Source organism: Numenius arquata, chromosome 15 (genome assembly GCF_964106895.1).
Source record: "Numenius arquata chromosome 15, bNumArq3.hap1.1, whole genome shotgun sequence".
Taxonomy (NCBI): Eukaryota; Metazoa; Chordata; class Aves; order Charadriiformes; family Scolopacidae; genus Numenius; species Numenius arquata.
In genome coordinates, this window is record NC_133590.1 from 9,867,877 (window position 1) to 9,889,867 (window position 21,991).

At 40.2% G+C, this 21,991-nt stretch overlaps 1 protein-coding gene across 1 annotated transcript in view; it reads right to left on the minus strand.

The window, feature by feature from the left end:
• Positions 1 to 2,798: 2,798 nt before the first annotated feature.
• Positions 2,799 to 21,991, minus strand: part of HSPA12A (heat shock protein family A (Hsp70) member 12A) — an 81,071-nt gene continuing 61,878 nt past the window's right edge. Inside the window, exons 7-12 of the mRNA XM_074158899.1 lie at positions 14,026 to 14,197; positions 11,223 to 11,309; positions 10,546 to 10,650; positions 9,193 to 9,451; positions 7,418 to 7,521; positions 2,799 to 5,960 (exon numbers count right to left, since the gene is read on the minus strand). Coding sequence (XP_074015000.1) covers positions 5,326 to 5,960; positions 7,418 to 7,521; positions 9,193 to 9,451; positions 10,546 to 10,650; positions 11,223 to 11,309; positions 14,026 to 14,197 — 1,362 coding nt within the window. The 3' untranslated portion in view covers positions 2,799 to 5,325. The remainder of the gene's footprint in view (positions 5,961 to 7,417; positions 7,522 to 9,192; positions 9,452 to 10,545; positions 10,651 to 11,222; positions 11,310 to 14,025; positions 14,198 to 21,991) is intronic.

Genomic DNA, 21,991 nt, shown 5'->3' on the forward strand with positions numbered 1-21,991 from the left:
CGGTTAGCAGAAAAATATAATATTGCATAAACTGTTATACAAGGGTTTTTGATAAAAACTGGTCTGGTGCAGCTGGACCTTTCTAAACATTCCTAGAACATCCAGTAAAGATGTATCCCCTCATGCAAATACACCCGGTTATTGGCCAGCTTATTATTGGCTTGATAATACAGTTTTAGCAATAAACCAGCCTTTGACAAGGCCTAAAAGACTACGGCCCTCCCTGATATCCATTTTTTAGATTTGATTTCCTGGCACTCTCAGAGAATCATTACAGAAAATACCTAATCTGCTTTTGGTATTGCCAAAGTCTTTCTGTCGTAACTCCAACAGACGCCCTACTTAGAGCTACACCAACTTTGACGGAAATTGAGTAATCCCCAGCAGTGGACTTCTACATCAGGCACATATGGAGTCCCCCTAGAAAGGACACAAGTGAACTAAAAATGCAGCAGCCTCTTGCCAAAGAGCTGTGTGTGCTGCACAGGGGCCTGCAAGCCCCTGGCCAAGACTCTAGGTGTCCACATGTCTAAAAGTTGAGGAAATCTGATAAGCAGCACATAGAGCTGATGTCAGTTTTGCTCAGTTACACACATGAAGGGGTATCCCAACACAAGTATAACCACTTGACCCTTCTCACTTTCAAAATAAATTAGGTTTCTTTTTACAGTCACTTTTATAAAAATAATAACACCCAAAAAGAAAAATTGGTTTTACTGTATTTTATTTGACATGGTTGAAGACACAAGAACACTCAAGATACAATCCAGACAAGTTGTGAACAGCTCCAAACATCAGTGAAATCTGAATTTATCTTGCACAGAGGTGAACAAGACCACAATGGTTGGTTTTATAATATAGTTTAGGACTATTTCAAGCAGGTGAGTACTGTGACGTTATGCCCAACAACTTTTATACTATTCATCCGCTTAAGCCACTTCATATCATAAATATGCAGCTTGTCTTGGCGATTAAATCTCTGCAATATATAATTAGCCTTCTCATAATAATGCATTAAAACTCCTGTATATATATATTGGTATATCCATACCAATGTAAACTGTCCTAACCACCACTGCACATTTATCATATTATAGCACAATTCATCATTCTATCACAATTAGCTGCTAACTTTCAGCCTAGCATTAAGTAACTTGGACCCAAACTTGCAAGTTGCTGCTTAAAGCAAAAGTTCCGCCAAGGCTTTCTGCTTTCCCAAAGGAGAGCAGGCCTCGTCTTTCCAACATTAAGTTGCACAATGTCATCTGAAACCCCTACCAAAAAAAACCCCACTCTGCAGGGAATCTCCTGCAAAAGTATCAGAGCTACTATTCTAAATATGACTCATTTCCTAATAAATTTCATATTAGTTTTACAGCCTAACATCCTTTATCAAAACGGGCATCCGCATGCCACTTAGAAGGTAAAGTTGTTTAACTGGGTTATAGACTACAGACCACAGCATAATATTCTACTTACGATTCTAATTCCTTAGAGAGACAAGCTAATTTTCCATTCTTAGATTTAAAAGGGGCAACAAGGACAGGTGGGAGTTTGTTCAGTAGTTCAGTGCTCTGCAAAGATAAGCTTGATAGTGCTCTCATCAGACTGAACGAGGAAGTGCAAAAATATGCAAACTTCAGTTTACAGGTACAGTAGAGTCATTTCAGCAACAAATCCCTGCTTGATCCAGATGGAATCTTGCAAAAGGTAAATAAGAAAGGGCAGAGAATCACTACTATGCAGGGAATTATGCTTCAGAAGAGCTGCAGAAACTACCCTTAGCATTTCCTGCAGCCAGGCTGAAACCAGCACAAAAATCATGGTCCACCTGATATTCCAGTTCACCTCCTCTTCAGATGGGAAAGGGAGAGGTTGCAACCATTTATTAGACCAAATTCTGTGTTAACCTGAGGCCAATCAAAACAAATCTGTGCAGAATTGGACCCATTCAGTTTAACACAGGATGCAAGGACACTGAAGCCTACTTTTCTTTATGAATTTTGTGTTTTAGTAGGTGGTAGTGGTAGGCAGAGATTGGGTCTTACCTGCAGCTACTATAAATCAGTGTCGTCTGGCTTTAGAAAGTAGTTTTGTGTTTATTTTAAACTAGGGAAGATCCTTAACAAAACTCCAAAACCTAGTGAAGAAGCTGTATATCCAGATCATACAGTCAAAATTTTAACTTGGTTTTACAGGAGGATTCATCCATTATTATGATGAACTGCTGGAGATGGAATGGTCACCATCTGAAACAAAGAAATGAAAATCCCAGCAACAGACTACTGCATCTGTGTGATACGCTTAACTGGTATGACTTGCACCGCAGGAAGAATGTTGTATTCTCTGACACGCCAACATTTCTTTCCTATTATTATAAGATCAGCCTTTTACATTTCATATCTTACCATCTTTAAAAGCCTATAATTACAGAAGCTGATTGAGAAACTATGTTATTTAAAATTAACAGCTGAATGAAATCAACAGAGGCAAAGAGCATTTTTTATACAAGAAAATAGCACTGTAGAAAGAAAGAGTCTGTACAATATTTAAATATTGTATATACATAAAATTATATTGTTCATAACTCATCGTAAAGTTTCTCTTGTTTGTAAACCATGGAAAGCAACACACAAAAAATCCCAGTATTTAGCTTTTAAAGCATTTAGCAGGCAGCAGGAAACTGAATGCTAGCAAGCACACTTTGTAATTATAGAAAGTATCCAGCCGGATACTGTGACTAGCATTCTCCATAGTCCTTTTTTTTCTTTTCTTTTTTTTTTTTTTTTTTTTTTTTTAAAGCTGAATGCAGAACAGATTTCACATTCAACTAGGGAATTCTGCAGAAGACACAGAAAATTCAACAGCAGAACGCAGTAGGCCAGTTCTGCAGCTCTCCACTATGGCAAATCTCCAGGCTAAACACAGAAAGCTTAAGTGCAGGACTGGAACAAAAATTAGTGAAATAATTGATAAAGCTTTTATTTCTGAAAAGTGTCAGTAATGGATTTAACTCATGCTCAACTTATTAGAAAGGTAGGTTTAGTGTAACAATTAATGTTGCGAAGCTTCACAAACGTAATGAATTCCAGCAGGTAATCAGGCAGCTCTGTATAAATGCTCAGGAAGTGTCAGCATTTAGGGTGATTCTACGGGTTAGCAGTCTACCAACTACTACCAGTCTGCCAACATGAAGCAGGATTTGGATTTGAATCGGAAGTTGTTAAGTCGTGGCAGATATAGATTGTAGGCTTCAGAAGTTACCCACCTGTAGCATTTTGCAAAATAAAAACTGTTCCAGTTGCAGAAGAAATTTTCAAGGTGAACATGCTTAAGAAAACATTTCCAGAAGGTCAGTATTTAGAAAACAAGATGCTACCATGCTCAGCATTGTGTTTCACCTGTGTTAGGGCTGTGGGTCATAGCCGTGTAAGGAATGCTTTATTTAATGCTAGGAATGCTTTATTTAATGCTTTTTGTAGTTTCATTCTCTTGGCTTCTGCCTTCCACCTTCCTGGCCATTCAACTCAACCCAGAAATATATTTTCCTCCATTAAAATGTCTGCTACTCAAAATATATTGCAGTACTTTTGATCTGGACATTTCTTCTCTTTTAAGTTGTTTAAATCTTCCTGAACAGCCATCATCTAACCGTACTTCCAAATCTTAACACAAGAATTAACAAGAAAAGAAATACAATCATTTTGAGAAGTGCTTAATGAACCAGATGGGTCAGAGGACCTTGACAGACTGGAGAGATGTGTAGACAGGAACCTCATAATGTTCAAATGAAGGGAAGTGCGAATTCCTGAACCTGGGAACCCCATGCACCAGTATATGCCGTGGGCCAACTGGCTGGGAAGCAGCTTGGCAGGAAAAGACCTTGGGATCGTGGTAGACGCAAAGTTGAGCATGACCCAGCAACGTGCCCTTGCAACAAAGAATACCAACAGCTTCCTGGGGTACATTAGGAAGACCGCTGCCAGCAGGTCAAGGAAAGTGATTATTTCCCTTTATTCAGTCTGGTGAGATCACACATGGTGCCAGGTCCAGTTCTGTGCTTCTCAGTACGAGAGAGACATGGACATACTGGACTGAGCCTAGCAAAGGATCATGAAGATGGTTAAGGGATGGGAGTATCTGTCATGTGAGGAGAGGCTGAGAGAGCTGAGAGTGTTTAGGCTTGAGAAGGCTCAGGTGATAGTAGCAACGTGTATAAATGCCCAACAGAAGACAGTAAAGAAGACTGAGCTAGACTTCTCAGAGGTATCCAGTGAAGGAACAAGAGGCAATGGGCACAAACTGAAATCTAGAAATTCGTTTTAAACATAAGAAAAAACTTTTTGCAGTGAGGGTCAAATACTGGAACAGGTTGCCCAGAGAAGCTTAGGATCTCCATCTTTGGAGATACTAGAAGGTGGACAGAGTATCCTGCTCTACTGACACTGCTTAGAGCTAAGAAGTTGGACCAGACAGTCAATGGATGTCCCCTCCAACCTCAACGATTCTGTGATTCTATGATTTCAGACAGAGACTAATAAAAATAAGTTTAGAAGACACAAAAGGGAAATAGCTTTCTTCTTAATATTTTTTCCAAAGTATAATGAGGGTAATGTTAGCTATTTAATCCAACAGCTAGTTCTGAGAGCTTTGACAATCAAGGCCTTGCTTTCAAATTGGAGCAATCAATATTAGGCTCCTAAAATATACATATTTCCTAAAAATCCTTAATTTTAAGGATTTCTGAGGACCTTCTTTTCAGTGGGGTCTCAGAATTTAAGAAACTTTTCTTTAAGTCATTGATTTTCAGCACTTAAAATTTTGAAAGCACAGGGCAAAATCAAAAGAACAAGAGAGCACCGTAGACTACTAATTTGTTCCTATCGCCAGAGGATGGTGCTGTTTAAACAGATATTCCACACAGATACTCCCCCCTACAACAGCCACGTTGAGTTAGTGAGTTTTTCTTGAGAGAAAGAGGAAGAAGAAGAACAAGGCAAAGAGATTATGATTTTATATCTTTTTAACTAATCTTCAAGACCCAACAATAATCAGTATTTACTTAATAAAGGTAGATCTTTAAGCATGCTTGAGTAACTTGGGAACTTTTACTACCTCTGGAACTTTTGCTCCCAAAACTTTTTAAGGGTCTTTCAAAATTCAGTCTTTGGTCATCAAAGGGCACAAACATGACATACCCCACCTTACAAGCTGTTCTCATATAGCCTGCTGAAATTCAAGTTGATTACGTGATATACGAAAGTCAAAAAATGGAACAGTGACAGATCAGTCTCACAAACAGGTTGTGGTGGGGAAAATGGGCTGCTAGTAGTTTAAGAAATCAATACCAACTTTGACACTTTTAGATGTGGCAACATCAATGGCCATGGCTTTGATTTCAGTGTCCCCAAACTGCATAAGTGTTTTGATTTCCCGCCGGTTTGGCACCGAAGCATCAGTTCCCGTGAGATCCAAGCGAAGGGTGCCACACTTTTTCACTCCAGCTTCGGTGATGAAGCTGACATTATCTTGTTCTGAGCTATAGATATTGATCACTATTACTAACTGAGAAGGCTTGGCAGGTGTGTAACTGCGTGTCACAGTTTCTCCAAGGGCTACAGATTGGTCAGCTGAGATAAATTTGTCAAAGACATCAGTGCACCAGCGTGTGCCATCTTTGATTAGCAGCTTCTCTGGTGGATGCTTCCCTTCCACAAACCGATTGAGCACACCCACACCGTAGGTGAGAGGCGAACGCCGCACCTTGATGACAGCAGGGTCTAGGCCAAAGAGAACAGCTCCTTTGAGGATAGTGAGCCCCACATCCTGAGGAATGATGACTCGACATCTTGAACCAAAAGCACTCTGCACAGCTTGCTGGAGTAAGGGGGATTCAGCGAAGCCACCCACCAGGAACAGAAACTTGACATTGGTCACTTCTGGCTTATCAAACACATCACCTGAACAGAAACAGAACCCATTCAATAACGAAAAATCCACTGTGACAAGGAAATGCAGGTGAAATTCCTGTCTGAGTGCACTGAATGGCCCATGCACATCCACAAGATCTGGAACTACCACATCTAGGCTCACGCTGCCACTCTCAGCATGCACTAGTTCCACTTCTGTAGTCTCTTCTATACTCTATTTCACTGTAAATGTAAACTTACCTCAAAGCATACAATATTTCTGAAGTGGCATTTAAAACAGATTTTTTATTTAGCTTCTACCAGTAAAGGGAGATGCGAATCTCTTGCAAAGAAATCCTGCCAGGCATATTATGGGTAGTAAGGAAACAGACATCATCTTGCCACTTCACGTATCAGTTGGATATTCCCAAACCTAACTAATTCACGTACCCTTTATTGCATTCCAGAGAAGTCACCTTAAGTTAAGAAGTCATCTTAACCACAATAAATACCATCTGCAAAATAATACCTCCTTAGGTTTTTACAGATGTTCCTTCTTAGCTTAAGCTTGAATCTCCTACTTTCAAGAAAATCATGCAGTTCAGTTGTAGGCTCACCCTTAGTTCAAATAACTGAGGCAGCAGGACTGAGTTATCTGTCACAACTACAGTAATTCTAGGTCTCTCCCTCCCTGCTCACATATCAACTGTTCAGTACTAATTGTCTAAGTTGTGACCTCTGAAATTTACCTAATAATTCCTCACACACAGTGAGCAAAGTTGTATATTCCATTCCAAATACGATCAATTAGTGCTTTGTAATGTGTAGAACAGCAATACTTTGCTCCGTACCTATATTATACTCTAGTTAACACAAAACCATTCTTCCACCAGGAAGACTTTAAACAATAAATTTCCCAATAAGCCTATGTCACTTTCTATTACTGCATAAATACATTCAGTGCTGCTTAAGCCATGCCTGGAAGTCCTTTTACCATGATGCATCATTTATTATTTGTGTTTTAGAGATGTCAGTGATTTGGACAGTCATGAGCAAATGTGACCTTCCACTGAGGAGAAATGAACTAGAGGTCTTAATAGCAGGAATAATCAGAAACTAGTTACATCTCTGGCATTATTTAGTTGTTGCCTGAAACAGGAAGAAGAAAAGCAGGACTAATCCGGGTTAGTCAGTGCATTTCAGCCTTCTGAATGCCTGCAGCCCCAGAAATACAGAGTAGTTGAAGCTTAAGCAGTAACAGGACTGAATGACACTCAATAACTAGTACTAGAACTAGGTAGGAATACATGTTAAGGTGATGTCCCTTACTTTTATTATTTTCCTAACTACTTTGTAGAGAACTACAAGCTTCAGAACTGAATTCCTTGCCCACATTTGGTGCATACTAGGGGGTTGTTAGACTTTAATTCTAGTTACTGGTTTGAAACAGGTAAGCAAAGCTTCAGTTTCAGCCTAGCTGGGAAGTGAAATTACACACAGATACATACTCAGGTGCTGAACAATCTGGTCAATTGTAGGTTTGAAAAGAGCATTCATTGCATCCGGGCTCATCCTCAGCATTCCCTGGGAGGACCACTTCACAAAGTCCACACTGAAAAAAATCAGTTAGAAAGGACATTAAAACATTACAGCCAAGCACTCACAAGACACACTAAATAAATAAATGAATGATTTTACAGAATCTGCATGCATTTTGGTTGGAAGAAAGTGCCTCGCCTCAGCCCAGCCTCATACCAACTGCAGCGATGTAAAATTTCAAGGGAGAATTGTTATTTTTGCTTGCCTAATTGTTGTTTTCTTTGCATGATTGCCTTCTGTAGCGTTACCAATGCTCAGCTGCTTCCTGAAACAGCTGGCAGTCAATCCAGTGCTCGCTCATCTGAAACAGCACTGATTCATCCCCAGAAGGGCAACATTTAGATTACAGCAGTAGCAGGCCAAAGCCACTGGAAACACAAGAAAAACAACGAGTATGGGAAGCCTCGGGAGGCAGAAGGGAGCACAGCATTTTTAATGAGGCATAACATTTGTTAAGCGAATACAGGCATTATGTTATTCCATCACTGCTACACATCCATACAGCTCAGTAATCTCTTTTTCATTCTTGCACATTATATGTCACATTTATACCCTTTCTATCCCATTATCCAATTAATTTCATTTTATTTGAAGGGACCATTTAGCATTCTCTCTAAGATTCACCATTACGACTATTAATAAGAAGAGATGGTCTTGTGATAGGGAATATTTCCAGAAATTTTTAATAATTTCAGAACCTCAGTCTCATTTAGGAAGTGACTCTGAGCTGGACTCCAAGTTATTTAGGCTTAAAGTACATTTACCATTAACTTTAGGAAGAGATGCAGGAGTTTCAGCCTGCATGCTACATTCAGCATTCACAGGATTAAAAAATGCAGAAAGAAGCCAAGGTACAGGTACTAAATATCACTTCTCCTGCTCTCAGGTCCCAAGCACTCTGTCCCAGATTCCCAGGCTCTCTGGTTCATTCTCTTTATGCCATTAATCTCCAGGTCTCCTGAAGTATATAATTTCAAAAGATGCAAAATGCCCACTTCTACTTTCTCTTCACTTCCTTTTCCACAGCAGCCCATGATCTTATCGTTTAGGGTGCCTTCTTGATACTGAAAATCACGAATTAAAATCTCTGCAGGGGATTCAGTGGGAATCTCCCCACTTACTGAGCAATTAATATAACTGGTAAAATACTAGAAGAAAAGAAAGCCTGCCATCACTTCAAAAGAATGCTTTCCCTTGCAGAGCTCTGTGCAGCAGTGTATGTTTTCACCAGTGATCTGGTATTGTTAATAACTTTCCTCAACCCATGAATATATTTACACATCTCACTCAAGATCCTGGATTTGTTCCAGGGCCCAAGCCTCTAAAATTTAAGATTCCAGGTAATTAGCATCAAATTCTGTATTTGATCTGACATTCCTAATTAACACATAAGGAATTCAAAATATATGGCCAAATTCAGGAAAGTGATGCAGTGGTGGCCTAATGAAGGTCATAGAAAGCAATACCAGACGAGTGCAAGTCTTGTAGAAAAAAAGCTTTTGCAAGAGATTGATCAGAACTTTTCATTGTGGAAACTGCACCTCAGGCAATCCCATTTTCTCATCCTTATATTTCATTTTTACATTATTATTTTTCAGTCTACATGTAATTAGGATATTTTAATTATTTGACTTTGCTACCAGTAGTTAATTCTGCATCCATTTGCATTCAATTGTCTACTCACTTGCTTTTCCTCAAGGCATGTTCTACACTGTGACCTCGAAACTTCTTGTAATAATCAATGAAGGAGAAAGGCAGGGTGATGTTTAGTGGATTGGTCCTGTCTGGAGCTGCTGCCCGTTTCCGGGACTCAAACGCTATCATCAGATCTACCCAGGCAGCAGGACGCTTGATTTTAAATTGCTCAATAAAATCTTCTCCAAATATTTTACACAGGAGCTTTTCAAATTCATAGTCCACACCTAGAGAACCATATGGCCCACCTGCATTACAAACAAAACACAGCTTTAATATTCTGAACTGCTTATTAGATTTCAAGTTAAGAAATACACATCAGATAGACGCTAGTGGGACCGTCATGGGAGAAGGTCTATAGGAAGAGGTATCTTTCCTAAATGTAACAGCTGGTCTAACACAGAACATAATCTTACCTTCACCTCATTTTTACCCCTATACCATCACAGCTACTGTAACACTACCACTATAAAACAGAAACATTTTTATTAGAAGCAGAGGGAACTGACCCCTTATCCACACACGAGAAGGTGTGGGTTGGACTCATATTTAGGAGAAGACAGAGTTGACGTACACTGTCCCATTTGCTCTTACTAGGTTGTTTCCTAAGGTAGTCTTACAGCCACCAAGATGGAGAAGGCTCAGTGATGAACCTTACAGATAAAGATTAACTTGGTATAGAGACACAGCAACAAATAATCAGCTGACTCATGTGCTTAACAGCTTAGCCACAGGACAAAGTCAAAGGGGATCTGGAGTTCAGGAAGGGAATCCCACTGAAGGAATTGTACTTTATATCTTTGTTCAGGACCAACCATTGTGCATCTTTGCCAGGGGATGGTAGACCCTCCTTGTTAGACTGCCAGTGAAATTACTGGAATACATGATCCCCCTTAAATCTAGCAAAACTTCTGTTCTACCCACAGTCACTTTACAAGGATCTTGTTGTGACACTCAGTTACTCGTATCTCCACAGTTACATCGATGAATACCTGACAGAACAGCAATACACAGGTGACCTCTCAAAGGACAGGAAGACAATGACTCCAGTAGCAGAAGTCAGACCAGGACCATATCAGGAGGTCATGGTCTGAATGGGAGTGAATAACACAGGACATGACAGTTCCTTGCTCTCCCAATGTGAGGTTTACCATCCAAAAGCATCAGAAGTGTTAAGTGATTTACCCACGTCTGCTGATGAGCACCAAGCTTATACTAATTTTGCATGTTGGTCTTCAGGAAGAATTGTTAGTGAAATGTAGTGAATAATAAAGGCATACATTTCCTTCACTGACAAGTCAAAATATTACATAAATAAAGAAAGCAGTGGAAGTGACATTACCTGTCGCCTTGTATAGCTCCTTAAGATGTCCTTCAGGCAGCCTGATCTGATGGACAGTCATATCCACTGTGCCTCCTCCACTGTCAACAACGATGTAACGGTCACCTAATTTGCCAAAGGAACAGGAAAATGGTATTTACATTAGTGTTATCACAATGGCACATTGCAATGAAAGCTTCTCACAGGCATTATCACCATGAGAGATAATGACTTACAGAAAGTCATGAATGTCTACACTGAAGACTTGATCTTTATTAGTAACTATAACACAGTGACTGATAACAGATATGAAATTCAGATGTCAAAGGTGACTGATGTAGCAAAAAAGAGAAGTTGATTAGTGGACTTGCTCATGCTGCTGGTGTACACTCTACCGGGCTACCAAATTAATACTATGGCATATTTACAATGCCTATTCTGAGGAAAATATTCTGGTTGCATTTTAAAAGCTGGATTCCTTTCCACCTTCTCCTTAATAAACCATATTTTACTAGAGCACACAGAATTGCAGATCAGCCTTAGCCATTAAGAGCAGCACATCAACTTGTATTTTTTTTCTTTTCCTATTTATAACCACTGTGAGAACAATGCAGCGCACAGCACATTTGTGGGAAACACAATGGTTGCCCACATTATAAAACCAGTGAGAGCAAAGTTTATTCAAGAAAGGACACTACCTTCCTCCAGTTCAGACCAGATCTCTCCTATGACATTTTCCACCATAAAGGTTCGACTCTGTCGATTACGACGGACGTGTTCCTTAGCTAGTCATTGACAGAGAAAAAAAAACACTGAGTATTAGAAAGCATGAAGAAGTTGATATCATAAGCTGCAGGAAGCAAGTGCAAGCAGGCTGACAGATCTGTACGTATCACTTCTTAACAAAACAAATGAACAAAAATTATCACATTATAATGTTGTTCCTAGAAAGAAGGAAAAACGTTTTTCAGCCACACTGATCTTCTTTAATACTAACTGGATTAAAACCAATAACCTAACATGAAAGCTATAAATAGTGTGATTTTTATTTTTTTTATATTGTTTTTTAAAGCGCAGCCTGGAATGGGGTGGGCTGGCAGCCAGCTCTGCTCCGCACAGCCTGTGCCGCCAGGCGGCAGCCCCGGCATGCTGCCAGACCCACTGCGCCCCCGGGACCGGGGAGAGGCTCCCCACATTTCCAAAAGCCACTGCTGATTGCGGGTCCTCAGGGCAAAGATGCCTCCCCAGCCTTTCAGGATGTTGGTCTGTCTCAAAAGAAGCAGCCAAAAGCGCTGCTTCTCAGATTTATAACTTCTTAAGGCCACAGTGATCACCAAGTCTGACCCTCATAATATTTTAAATATCCACCAATTAAAAATTAAGCATAATCTAGAAATACTATTATAACAATCAGTTAATTTACAAGACTTAATTGCTACTTAGACATTTAAAAGATGCAGAACAGTCTGTGAAGAGAAAGCAGAGCAGTGAGAGCCTTTGCTGTTATGCTTTAAATCAACCTCTACAACGGAATGATCAAAAAAAGTCATTCCCTGTGTAACCTTCATTCACCTTCAAAGGCACTTCTATAAAACACCACAGAAGAAGAGAGGCATCCCATCATGCATGGAAATATCATTCTTTATGACAAAAATCAGCATGCAAATCACCTTTTTGCTCCTTGGTTCTACAGTGCCTATCATCAGAAAAAGACCAGCAGCTCCACTCGCACCCCCACCCTTCCCATGAAGACAGCACACAGCGAGAGCTTCAACGACGAAGCATTCGATGACAGAACAAGCACCAGGTCCAAACGAGGGCCTGACACGGAGCCCACAGAAGTCAATGGAAGTCCTTTCATTCACTTCTGCGGGCTAAAAGTGAACACAAGAGCCAGTCTTTAACTACGACTGAAGTAAGGTTATCCTGGCTACTATGGACAGTAAAATATGTTTTGACTTCACTGCAATAATATGGTCCTTGGAGTGCTTCTCTCTGTTTAGATATAAAGGGTTTTCCTCCTTAATCTGTTCTCAACTTGTCTTGGGTACCTGCCATGCCTTTATGAAATTTTAATTCTAACCCCGAATTAATTCACTCCAAACTTTGTTTTCATTAATTTTGACATGAAACCTTTCCCATCCCCAGTAGCTTTTACCATACAAAGTCAAGAAGAAGAATGGTTCCCCCTAGTCCAAGGATAAGCCCGTTAGCAGAAATCCATGATCTGCCAGATTCTGCCCAGCTTCAAAACCTTAACCAGAGAAACTCTTCTCTTTTACTATTTTCCCACAGGCAAATCCTTGTGTAGCCTGAAAGTGAGTTCATGTAAAATCACATGGAACTGGAACGGTTCAGGACATGAAGGAGGGGAACAGAAGGCAAGGGGCCCCTGAAGGGACTGTGTCCTGTAAAGGGACTGTCCTGTGCTCTCTGTGGGCCTTAACACTGAACACAACTGACAAGTGCTGGCTCGGAGAGGCATGGATATGAGAAAATGATATAGTGATTCTGTCTAACTAAAAAAAAAATACCCTCCGGTAACTACAGGAATAGCTTTACTATCTTAATCTTCCATTTGCCTGTACTGTTTTGACCTAGTAAACGTGATAAAATACAAATTCTTCTGAAAAATTCCTTCTGGGATAGATTGACACAGTAGCACCGATATCACTGCAACTTACAATTCACACAGATGGGAAATCTGAGCTGGTATGCAGCAAACACCTTACTGCTTCTTCGGTTTCCTATTTATTTCTTTTTTCTATTTTCCTCCAATCTTGGCCAGGATATCAAGCTTAAAAATCTTTTGTGATGAAGGACCTTCTGGCAAGTGACTTACACTGTGGTCCAATCTCTTTCCCTCATTGTGAGTCAGTCTTCAAACACTGACATTAGCAAGAGATTCCAGGTCAAAAAATCCTAAGTGCCATATCCAGTTGCTCTTCTATAAGTAAATTCATGGCCGTATTCCAGTACTTTGTATTCCTTCAAGTGTTGAAAATAATTAATGATATTTCATAAAGATGACATCAAAAAGCATTTGCCAAAACTCTGGAACACTTCAGACTGAAAGTTTCATTGCAGATCCAGTTATTTAACATTCCTTCAGTAACGCAGCTAATGGAACACATAATTGTTTCCAACAAATTAAATTTAAAAAATGATCCAACATGAAGTATTGATTTCAATCAAGGCAGAAAAATACTGTCATGAAAATACTGTGCCTCTCCTATGAGGCTCCCACAACACTCTAGTAAAGGCAAGGCAATGAAGCTACCTGCGTGCTAAAATTCAAGTGCGTGCAAACACATCTGCTGGATCAATGCCTAAACTAGTTTAATTACAGTAAACAGTGAAATAGTTTATCAAAGCAAACTGATGATAGCCTGGAACATTTCAAGAGAGCAAAGACAACAAGAAATGTTAACAAAACAGCCCTCATGGGCAAAGCAAACTTAGGCATAAGAATCTAAAGAGGTGAGTGAATGAAAGTAGTACCCTGTGTAAATCCGGTTCCAATAGTGTCACTTGGGCTGTAACCGTTGACGGGTGCCCTGCTACTCAGGTCTATCATCTGGTGCAAGCGGAGCTTTCGGCAGTAGATAGACGCAGCCTCAGGTTCCAGGGCAATGATCAACTGCTCGGGATTTTCAGGAGATGCCATTCCTGCCTGCGAGAGAGAACGGATCAGAGAAATGGGGTGGGAAACACCGCGACCTAGCAGACCGTGTTCAGCAAAGTGACCAAGCCTGTCCCCAGCTCGCGGTTCCGGTTGGGTCTGCCCTCCTCAGCCCTCTGGGTTCAACCCACAAAGAAGCTGCTGCCGTTTGCTAACAGTCTTGATCTGGGAATCCTCCTGCCCACAATGTACAGCACAACTTCACAGGCTGGGACAGGGAAACACGCATGCACTTACCATGCTACGTGTCTGACTGAGCAGCTGTTAGTGCATGACGGGTGGGGAAAGGAAGAAAGTAATTTTGAAACCTGTGATAAATGGTCTAAAACCTGAACTCCTAATTAACCTGTGAATCTGCACGCTAAGAGGGGCCCCAGCCTCCTTTAAGAAGTGAAGGAATACCTCTGGCCTCTCCTCCACACAACAATATTTTAAATATGCCTTCCTCTATATCCCAGATACATACAGTCCTTGCCGAAATGGACCCTCCCCACACTGTGTAGCTTACAAGGAATATATGATACACTTTGCCAATAGTGCATCTTTTGACTTAAAACCAACGTTTTCCATTTCAAAATCCATTGCTTTTAAGTATATTCACTTTTGTAACATCATCAAAATGCTCAGTATATTTAAGAACTCAAACTACAATTGGGCAGGTTCCCTAAAATGTAGTAAGAACAAGCCTAAAAATAACCAAATGGCAAAACCAACACTTGCCATTCTTTCTATTTGCTTTCTGGATTTTCAGCCTCCAGATACACAGATTTTCAAGAAGCCACAAGTTCTCATGTAACCACATCACTCTCAAAGCTGGGCTTCGAGAAAAATATCAGAGACCAGCAGACAGAACTGTGTTCTCATTTCTTTTCTCCTGTACTTCTCCATACTGTATGATTTTCCATGAAAATATATGGAACTTTCAACTCTTTCTGCTCAACTTTTGGTTTATGTGCTGTTGTTTCTCAGTTAAGTGCCTGATTACTAAACCATGCTAGCAAACAAATCAACGTATGAACATTTTTTTGCTTCCACAGTCAGTCTTCCAGCAAACCTTCACATTAACTCACACACAGGCTGTGGTGGCTCCAGAGCATCCCCAAAAGAAGGCAAGCTCACATGGAAAGACTGCAGACCTGGACCAGAATTTGGCTTCCTTTATACAGCTACACCATGGGCTGTGGGAATTACTGGCTAGTTTAGACTTGCAGCTAGAAACTCCAAGTAAAGCTTGTTCAAAAAGCAATCCTGGGGTAAGACTTGGAGACATAAAACTGTCCTTCACATTTACTGACTCATTTTACCCTCTCCATCTTAATAAGATAAACAGATTAAACAGATTTTTATGGAAAGCATCTTCCTCATTGTTAATAACAAAAAAGGAAAAATAATAACAATTAAATAAGGGTTAAAGTAATCATGGTTGGTCATTATTTTAAAGGCACACCTCATGATTGGGATTATGGTGACTTTACAGCCTTTTGGGGAAAACCTTCTGCTTTGATTACATCCACTGGACTCAACAGCATGATCTGAAACTAGTGGGACTGTCTGGGAAAGAGAATATTCTGCAAATACTAAAGAATATCAAGCCTTGCCAGGTATGTGGCAAGACATATTGAAAAAATATTATACTGAAGAGAATTTTTGCAACCAAACTTTCAAGATTTGGAAAACACATATTTACAGCAGCCAGAGCCTAAAAGATATAAGAAGATTATCAATCAAGCACAGGTCCAAGCCAGACTTTCCTGCCATCATAGCACTTGCACTCAAGTATGACGGCAAGTGCAGGCTTAGATAAAGCTCTGGAGCGGTACTGGGGATGAAGTTCTTGCATCGTGCCTTAGTATAAACCAAATTTTTCATCCAACCATTCTGGATGTAAGAAGCACAAGCATAGCTGGTTCCATGCCAGCTCACTTCAACATCACTTCTCTCCAGTCGAGCTCTTCTACATACAAAGCTTTAATTTGTTGCATAGGAAAAGGCAACATTCAAGATATGAATCAATACTTGGTCCCTGACAGATATTTATCTCATCTGTTAAAGAATTCCAAAAATGTATGGCCTCTGCACACAAACTATCTTAGCCCTTCACTGCCTTTGCTAAAAGTGTAATCTGAATCTTTCTTGCTGCAATTAAGGCCAGCACTTCTTGCCCTATCCAAAAAGGGCATGAAGAACAAACAGCCCCCTACTACCCTGCTGCAGTCTTTACATCTATTAAATCCATTATCATGTCTTGTGAGAGCTCTGAATCTGAGCAGCAAGTGGGTTTTTTTAATACCCAGCAATGTGGATGAATTTAGCGTGCTCAGTCTGCTTCATATACTGGGCATATGTTAGTAGCACAGACAAAGCAATGCTTAGTCTCATGTCTAACCTAACAAGAAACTCAAAGAGAAAATTATATTTTAGAGAAAAAATAGTTTGTTCTTAAGGATATTAAAGCTAAAGGCTACATCATAAAGTACTTGCAGAGGTGACAAGAAGCGAGTTGCACACACAGGGAATGCACTGCTATTTCCTAAGGAGGGGGAGGAAAAAAAAAAGATTGTATTAATTGCAAAGTCATCTATCTGTTCGGGGGGGGGGGGTTGGTAAAAATTTCCAAGGCTGGTTCTGCTAAAAGAAACCAACAAACCCCTAAAAATAACACTTGCTTCCTCCCCTCCGCCAGAAGTAGGCTGTACCATGAACTTTTCCCATTGCAGCCTGCCCGTCAGGACAGAAGGCAGTGACCTGCAGCGGATGGACTCAGATCCATGTTCTCAGACCCTCCAAGTATAGCAGATGCTATTCTCGCCACTTTTTCTCTCTAGATATTATTTTAACATACTCAAAATATCTCCTGAGGAAAACATTCAACAGAAATGACAGTTTTTAACAGTTCAAAGCACAGCTGATCCTAACAGAATTTCATGAAGAAAATGTTTGAGTTTTTTTGTTAAAAAGCTTTCCTTACAGAGTTTGAAGGGCCACTTACAACGAAGAATGTGTTATTTCACATTATAAAAAGACCAAAGAATCTTGTACAGTCAAAAGGTACTAGGCATCCAACATACGTATATATTTTTATAGGTAGATATACATATATAGGTACATATATATGTATTGATCAATATTGACTATTTCATACCTTGTGTATGTAGTGTTTCTGTTCAGATCATCAGAGATAGCACATTACTCTATAGAGATCGATACACAGCACAGACAGAATGGGGGAAGAGGAGATGAGAAAGAAACATAAACACACACAAACTTCTGGGGAGGAATGGAGCAATGAGGTTGCTGTAATACAAGCTCTGAGAAGATGAAGACTTAGGAGGCAGTACCTCTGTCCCATCACTATAGCCGAGGAGAAAAGGACAGATGGGAGAAAAGTATCAAATGTGCAGAGAAAGAGGAGTGCAAACAGCAGGCAGTCAACACAAAGAAAAGGTGATGCATTTGCTAAAAATATTAACTGTAGAAGTTTGGGAATTTGCTACATTTTACATTTGTTCCTTTCTGTCTGCCTCACTCCATGCCCTTGCCCATTGCTGCCCAAGGACTACTGTAACTAAGAACAGAGATTCACAAGTTAACAGGCTTGAACGGGACAGATCTAAACAATGTCTCGGTATTCACCCATTATATAGATCATTCTGGCAGTGGGACAGATGCATCTCATTGCTTTTGCCTGGGGCAGCTTATAGCAGACTTTATAGCAGAGCCATGTCTTGACTCGAGTCTGGTAAGGAGATTTTCTTTCTCCCATTATACGCACTAGCAGTATAAACCCAGTCATCGCTTATGAAACGTAAAGGAAGCAGACAGCGGTGCTCCCAAAAATGCAAATGTGGAAAACCCATCACAGAATTACAAAAATCCTTTGAGCACCAGAAAGTTCTTAAAAATTAATTTATTTGCAGGATATTGCTGCATTTATACACGTGGAAGAAGCAAAGAACACTACGAAAAGAACTACTCTAAACGATTGCCCCAAACTCCCTTTGCTCATATGCCTGAGGACTAGGGTTTCATGCTTTGAGAAGAGAACTCCCAGATTTTCACTCACTCCAGTGAAACAAGTCTGTGAGGCGGTGCCAGGGCACTGCTGTTCATTCGCCAAGATGCATCATCGACAGCAAACCTCAAAGTGCTTCAAAGCCTCACGTACTACAGCACAAATAACTTTACCATCCAGAGGCAGGTGAATTCCCAACCTAGCACACAAGCTCTGCTTTTATAGCCAGAGATGTGTCACCAGACGAGAGCCACAGCTGACCACAAATACATTCTTGATTCTCTGAACAGTGTCAGCTGCCAAGTGTTAGACTAATTCAACATTAGCAAATATCGAGGTCTGGACTGTAGCTCAGTGTAACAGTCTGAGCACTTCCAGAGAACTAAATGATACACACTCATTCCATGCACAGAATCCTCATTACTACAGATTAAAAGATGCTGCTTTTAGAACCCAGTCTCACATGCCACAACGCACAATGAAAAAAGCAATGCATATTTAGTTTTTTTTAAAATAATTGTAATTTATATTAGCTTAAAGACAGTACTATAGTAGAACATTCCATGTAGTTTGACCCTTTTTAAAAGGCAATGAAAGCCACAAGGTAGGCCTAGATGAAAAGCTCCAATCTCTGAAAGCCACTATAATTAGGAACATCAGCATTTAGCTGGAGCCCTCCTGTATTTGGTACCACTGCCAGGCAGAACGTTGTCACTCGAGCAACCTTTATTCATTACACCACAGTGACCTCAAAAGGAACAGCAAATTAGGAAATATGCCATTAATGGTACATCAAGGTACGTGTTTCCTACTACTATCCTTTCAAGCTATTGAAAGCACCAGTTAGAACTCCTTTTTTTTTTTTGCTTTTTCAGAGATACACATCAGATGTCTTCTTAAAGGAAAAAAAAAAAAAAAAAAGCCCAACGACTGACTTGTAACACAAGGAACGTGCCTTACGTGGAGTGCACCCATTTCTTTGAGTTCTAAAACATATTAGAAGGACTGACATTAAGATCTTAAATAGTGCAAAAAAACCCCATGTACAGAAAATAGTACTCCATCTGTTGAATTTAAGATGCTGATTTATTATTAGAATTGTATATTAACTGGAGTCAACTCCATGCATTTTGTATTCATCTATATTTCCTTGAACTTCACCTGCCTTGAAATCCTCTCTCTCTCTCTTTCTTTCTGTCTTTCATGTACACACATTTCCTCTTCACTCAAAGAACTTTAAAGTCAAACTTGTTGTCTGAATAGTAGAGCTTCTGAAATCTCAGGTCTGACTGCCAGGAGGGCTGGGAGGTGCTCAGCTCACACTGTGGCTTTTCCCATTGTCAGGGAACACATAACCATGCTTTCCTGCACACAGCAGCCTATTTCCAATCATTTCAGAAGCTTCTGCCCTTCCATCCACGCTGGGTGATAACACAGACAGGCACACACACTTTCATGACATCATTGCATAGGTCTCGCTTACTTTTGGAGCCAGATCATTAAAAAGGGCCAAACCTGCAGAAACACATTACACCGGGGCAACACAGCAATGATCAAAACACAGCCCTGTCTTGCACAGACTTTCCAGGAACTTGGAAAGTATTTTTGTTAAGTCTGTATGTACAAAAATTAGACTTTTATGTCCCTGAGGTCACGGGGAGGAAGAATAATCTATAGCACGGCTGTCAAACCCAACTGAAGCTGTGGGCCAGCCCCTAGGCTGCTTCCCAGGCTACTGGTGCTGCCCTGCCAAGCTGGGAGGTAAAACAGCCAAAACACAGGACCAAACTGGCCCCACGCAGGCAGACTCTGAGAAGACCAATAGCAGAGTGATCTGCCTTGATGAAGTTCTGCAGCATGGGGGTTGGTGAGATGAAAACATTATATAAATAAAATAAAGAACAAGGTGCATTTTATGCCACACTTCTATAGGATTAGACTCAGATTTTTCTTGCACCTCAGTGTTTTAACAAGGGCAGAAAAGCCTCAACCTGTTAAGATGCAACTGTACTTAATATTATAAATCTTCCTTATGGCAAAAATATGGTGAAAATACATATTAATCTTAATGCAGCCTCTGAAAAAGTAAAAGAGAAATGGTTAAGAGTCAGCACCTATTGGAAATAATGGAGGTACAAAGGAGCACTACACAGATTTAGGATTAATCAGACCTGTGCAGGCAGCCTGGTCTTGACCCTGTTTCACTAGAATCTAGAGTCAGGGCCACAGCAAACTGCAGCTAGGTCTGCTTCAGTGCTAGTGCTCACACTAACTTGCAGAATGGTCTTCAGTGCTGCAAGAGGAGCACAGAGGCCACTCTGACCCCTTTCGTCCAAGAAGTAGTTCAGGTCAGCTCTCTGAACTAGAAAAAATAATCCCCATTTAGTAACATTTGCCGTATCACTTCAGGATCAAATGAAATAAGTAAATTATTCCAACTTATATTCACAATTTTTAAAGAGTGCATTTTCTCTGGATAAGAACTGTGCTTGTAACTCAGGAGAAGTGAATTTTACTTTTTGTTGCACTACTAACCAGTGAGATGATCCTGGCAGACTCTGTACTCCTTACTAGCTCAGATTACCTATTCGTAAAACACGTATACTAGTGCCTTTGTCCTTTATGCACTGAAAGCCACTAAAGAAAAACATTCTGTAAACTAAGTATAGAGTAATATACTATGTAACTTTCATGGCAGTTAAATTAGATCTTTCAGAAAGAGAAACAAACTAAGAATGAGGTCTGATTGGATGGATTCTAATTTACTGCTTTGATAAATTTTGTAGTCATCTAAGACCTGATTGAGTGCTGTGTTAGTGCCATAGGCACTGCATTCACAATTAATAAGACATTTCCAGATACAAAAATGTAGCATAAATAGACTAAAGAGATAAACATGTGCAAAAGAAGAACTACCTTCATTAGACAGTTGGAAAAACAAGGCACAGAGACTAAAAGCCTTGGCTAATGTTGCACAGGAACCCACGATAAGGTGGGAATTCACTCCACAACCCCAGAACTCCAGTTCACTGTCCCAGCCAAATGCTACTCTTCACCAAACAGCACGCTTCAATTTCTGCATGTGACATGTAGCACCCATCACAGCCTTGGGTTCCTGTTCTGCTTTCACAGTCTGCCACCTCCACTTCTGAAGCTCCAGACCAGACGAGTGTAACGGTCCATTCTTCTGCGTGGTAGGAAGAACCTTTTAAACCTGTTTTACCATTAATGCCACATTTGTAGGCACCAGACATAAAAGTTGGATTACATGAAATAGCTCCGTAAAGACAATGCGGTTCATTAGGAAATGAAGCTCTCCAGGCAACATCATTCAGCCAAAAAAAAAGAAGCTGTGAATTAACATCAATATTTTTCTATTTTCCAATATATTTATTATAATTAGTAACAATAGGAAAGCCATGATTGCAAGTTAAGCACTGCACCGCCCACGCGAAGAAAGTATTGTGTGACTGAATCAAGGCAACACAAAACAGCAGCTGGAAATTAAGTGCCTTGTGAAATTTACACTGTTTAAACTAATCAGTTCATTGTGTTAACGGATTCATGATAACACCATCCACTTAGTGCCTTGGTAAGTGAGCTCTTCACTAATCCTCCTCCTTTTTCACTAGCTAGCACTTTCTCCAGTTCTATGGCATCAAACTGGGATGTCACAAATAAACAACTGAGATCTAATTACAGAGGCAGAGCATGCCAGGAAAGAAGATGAGCAACATGGGAAAAGACTCTCAGCATTATCATAGAGAGGCGCG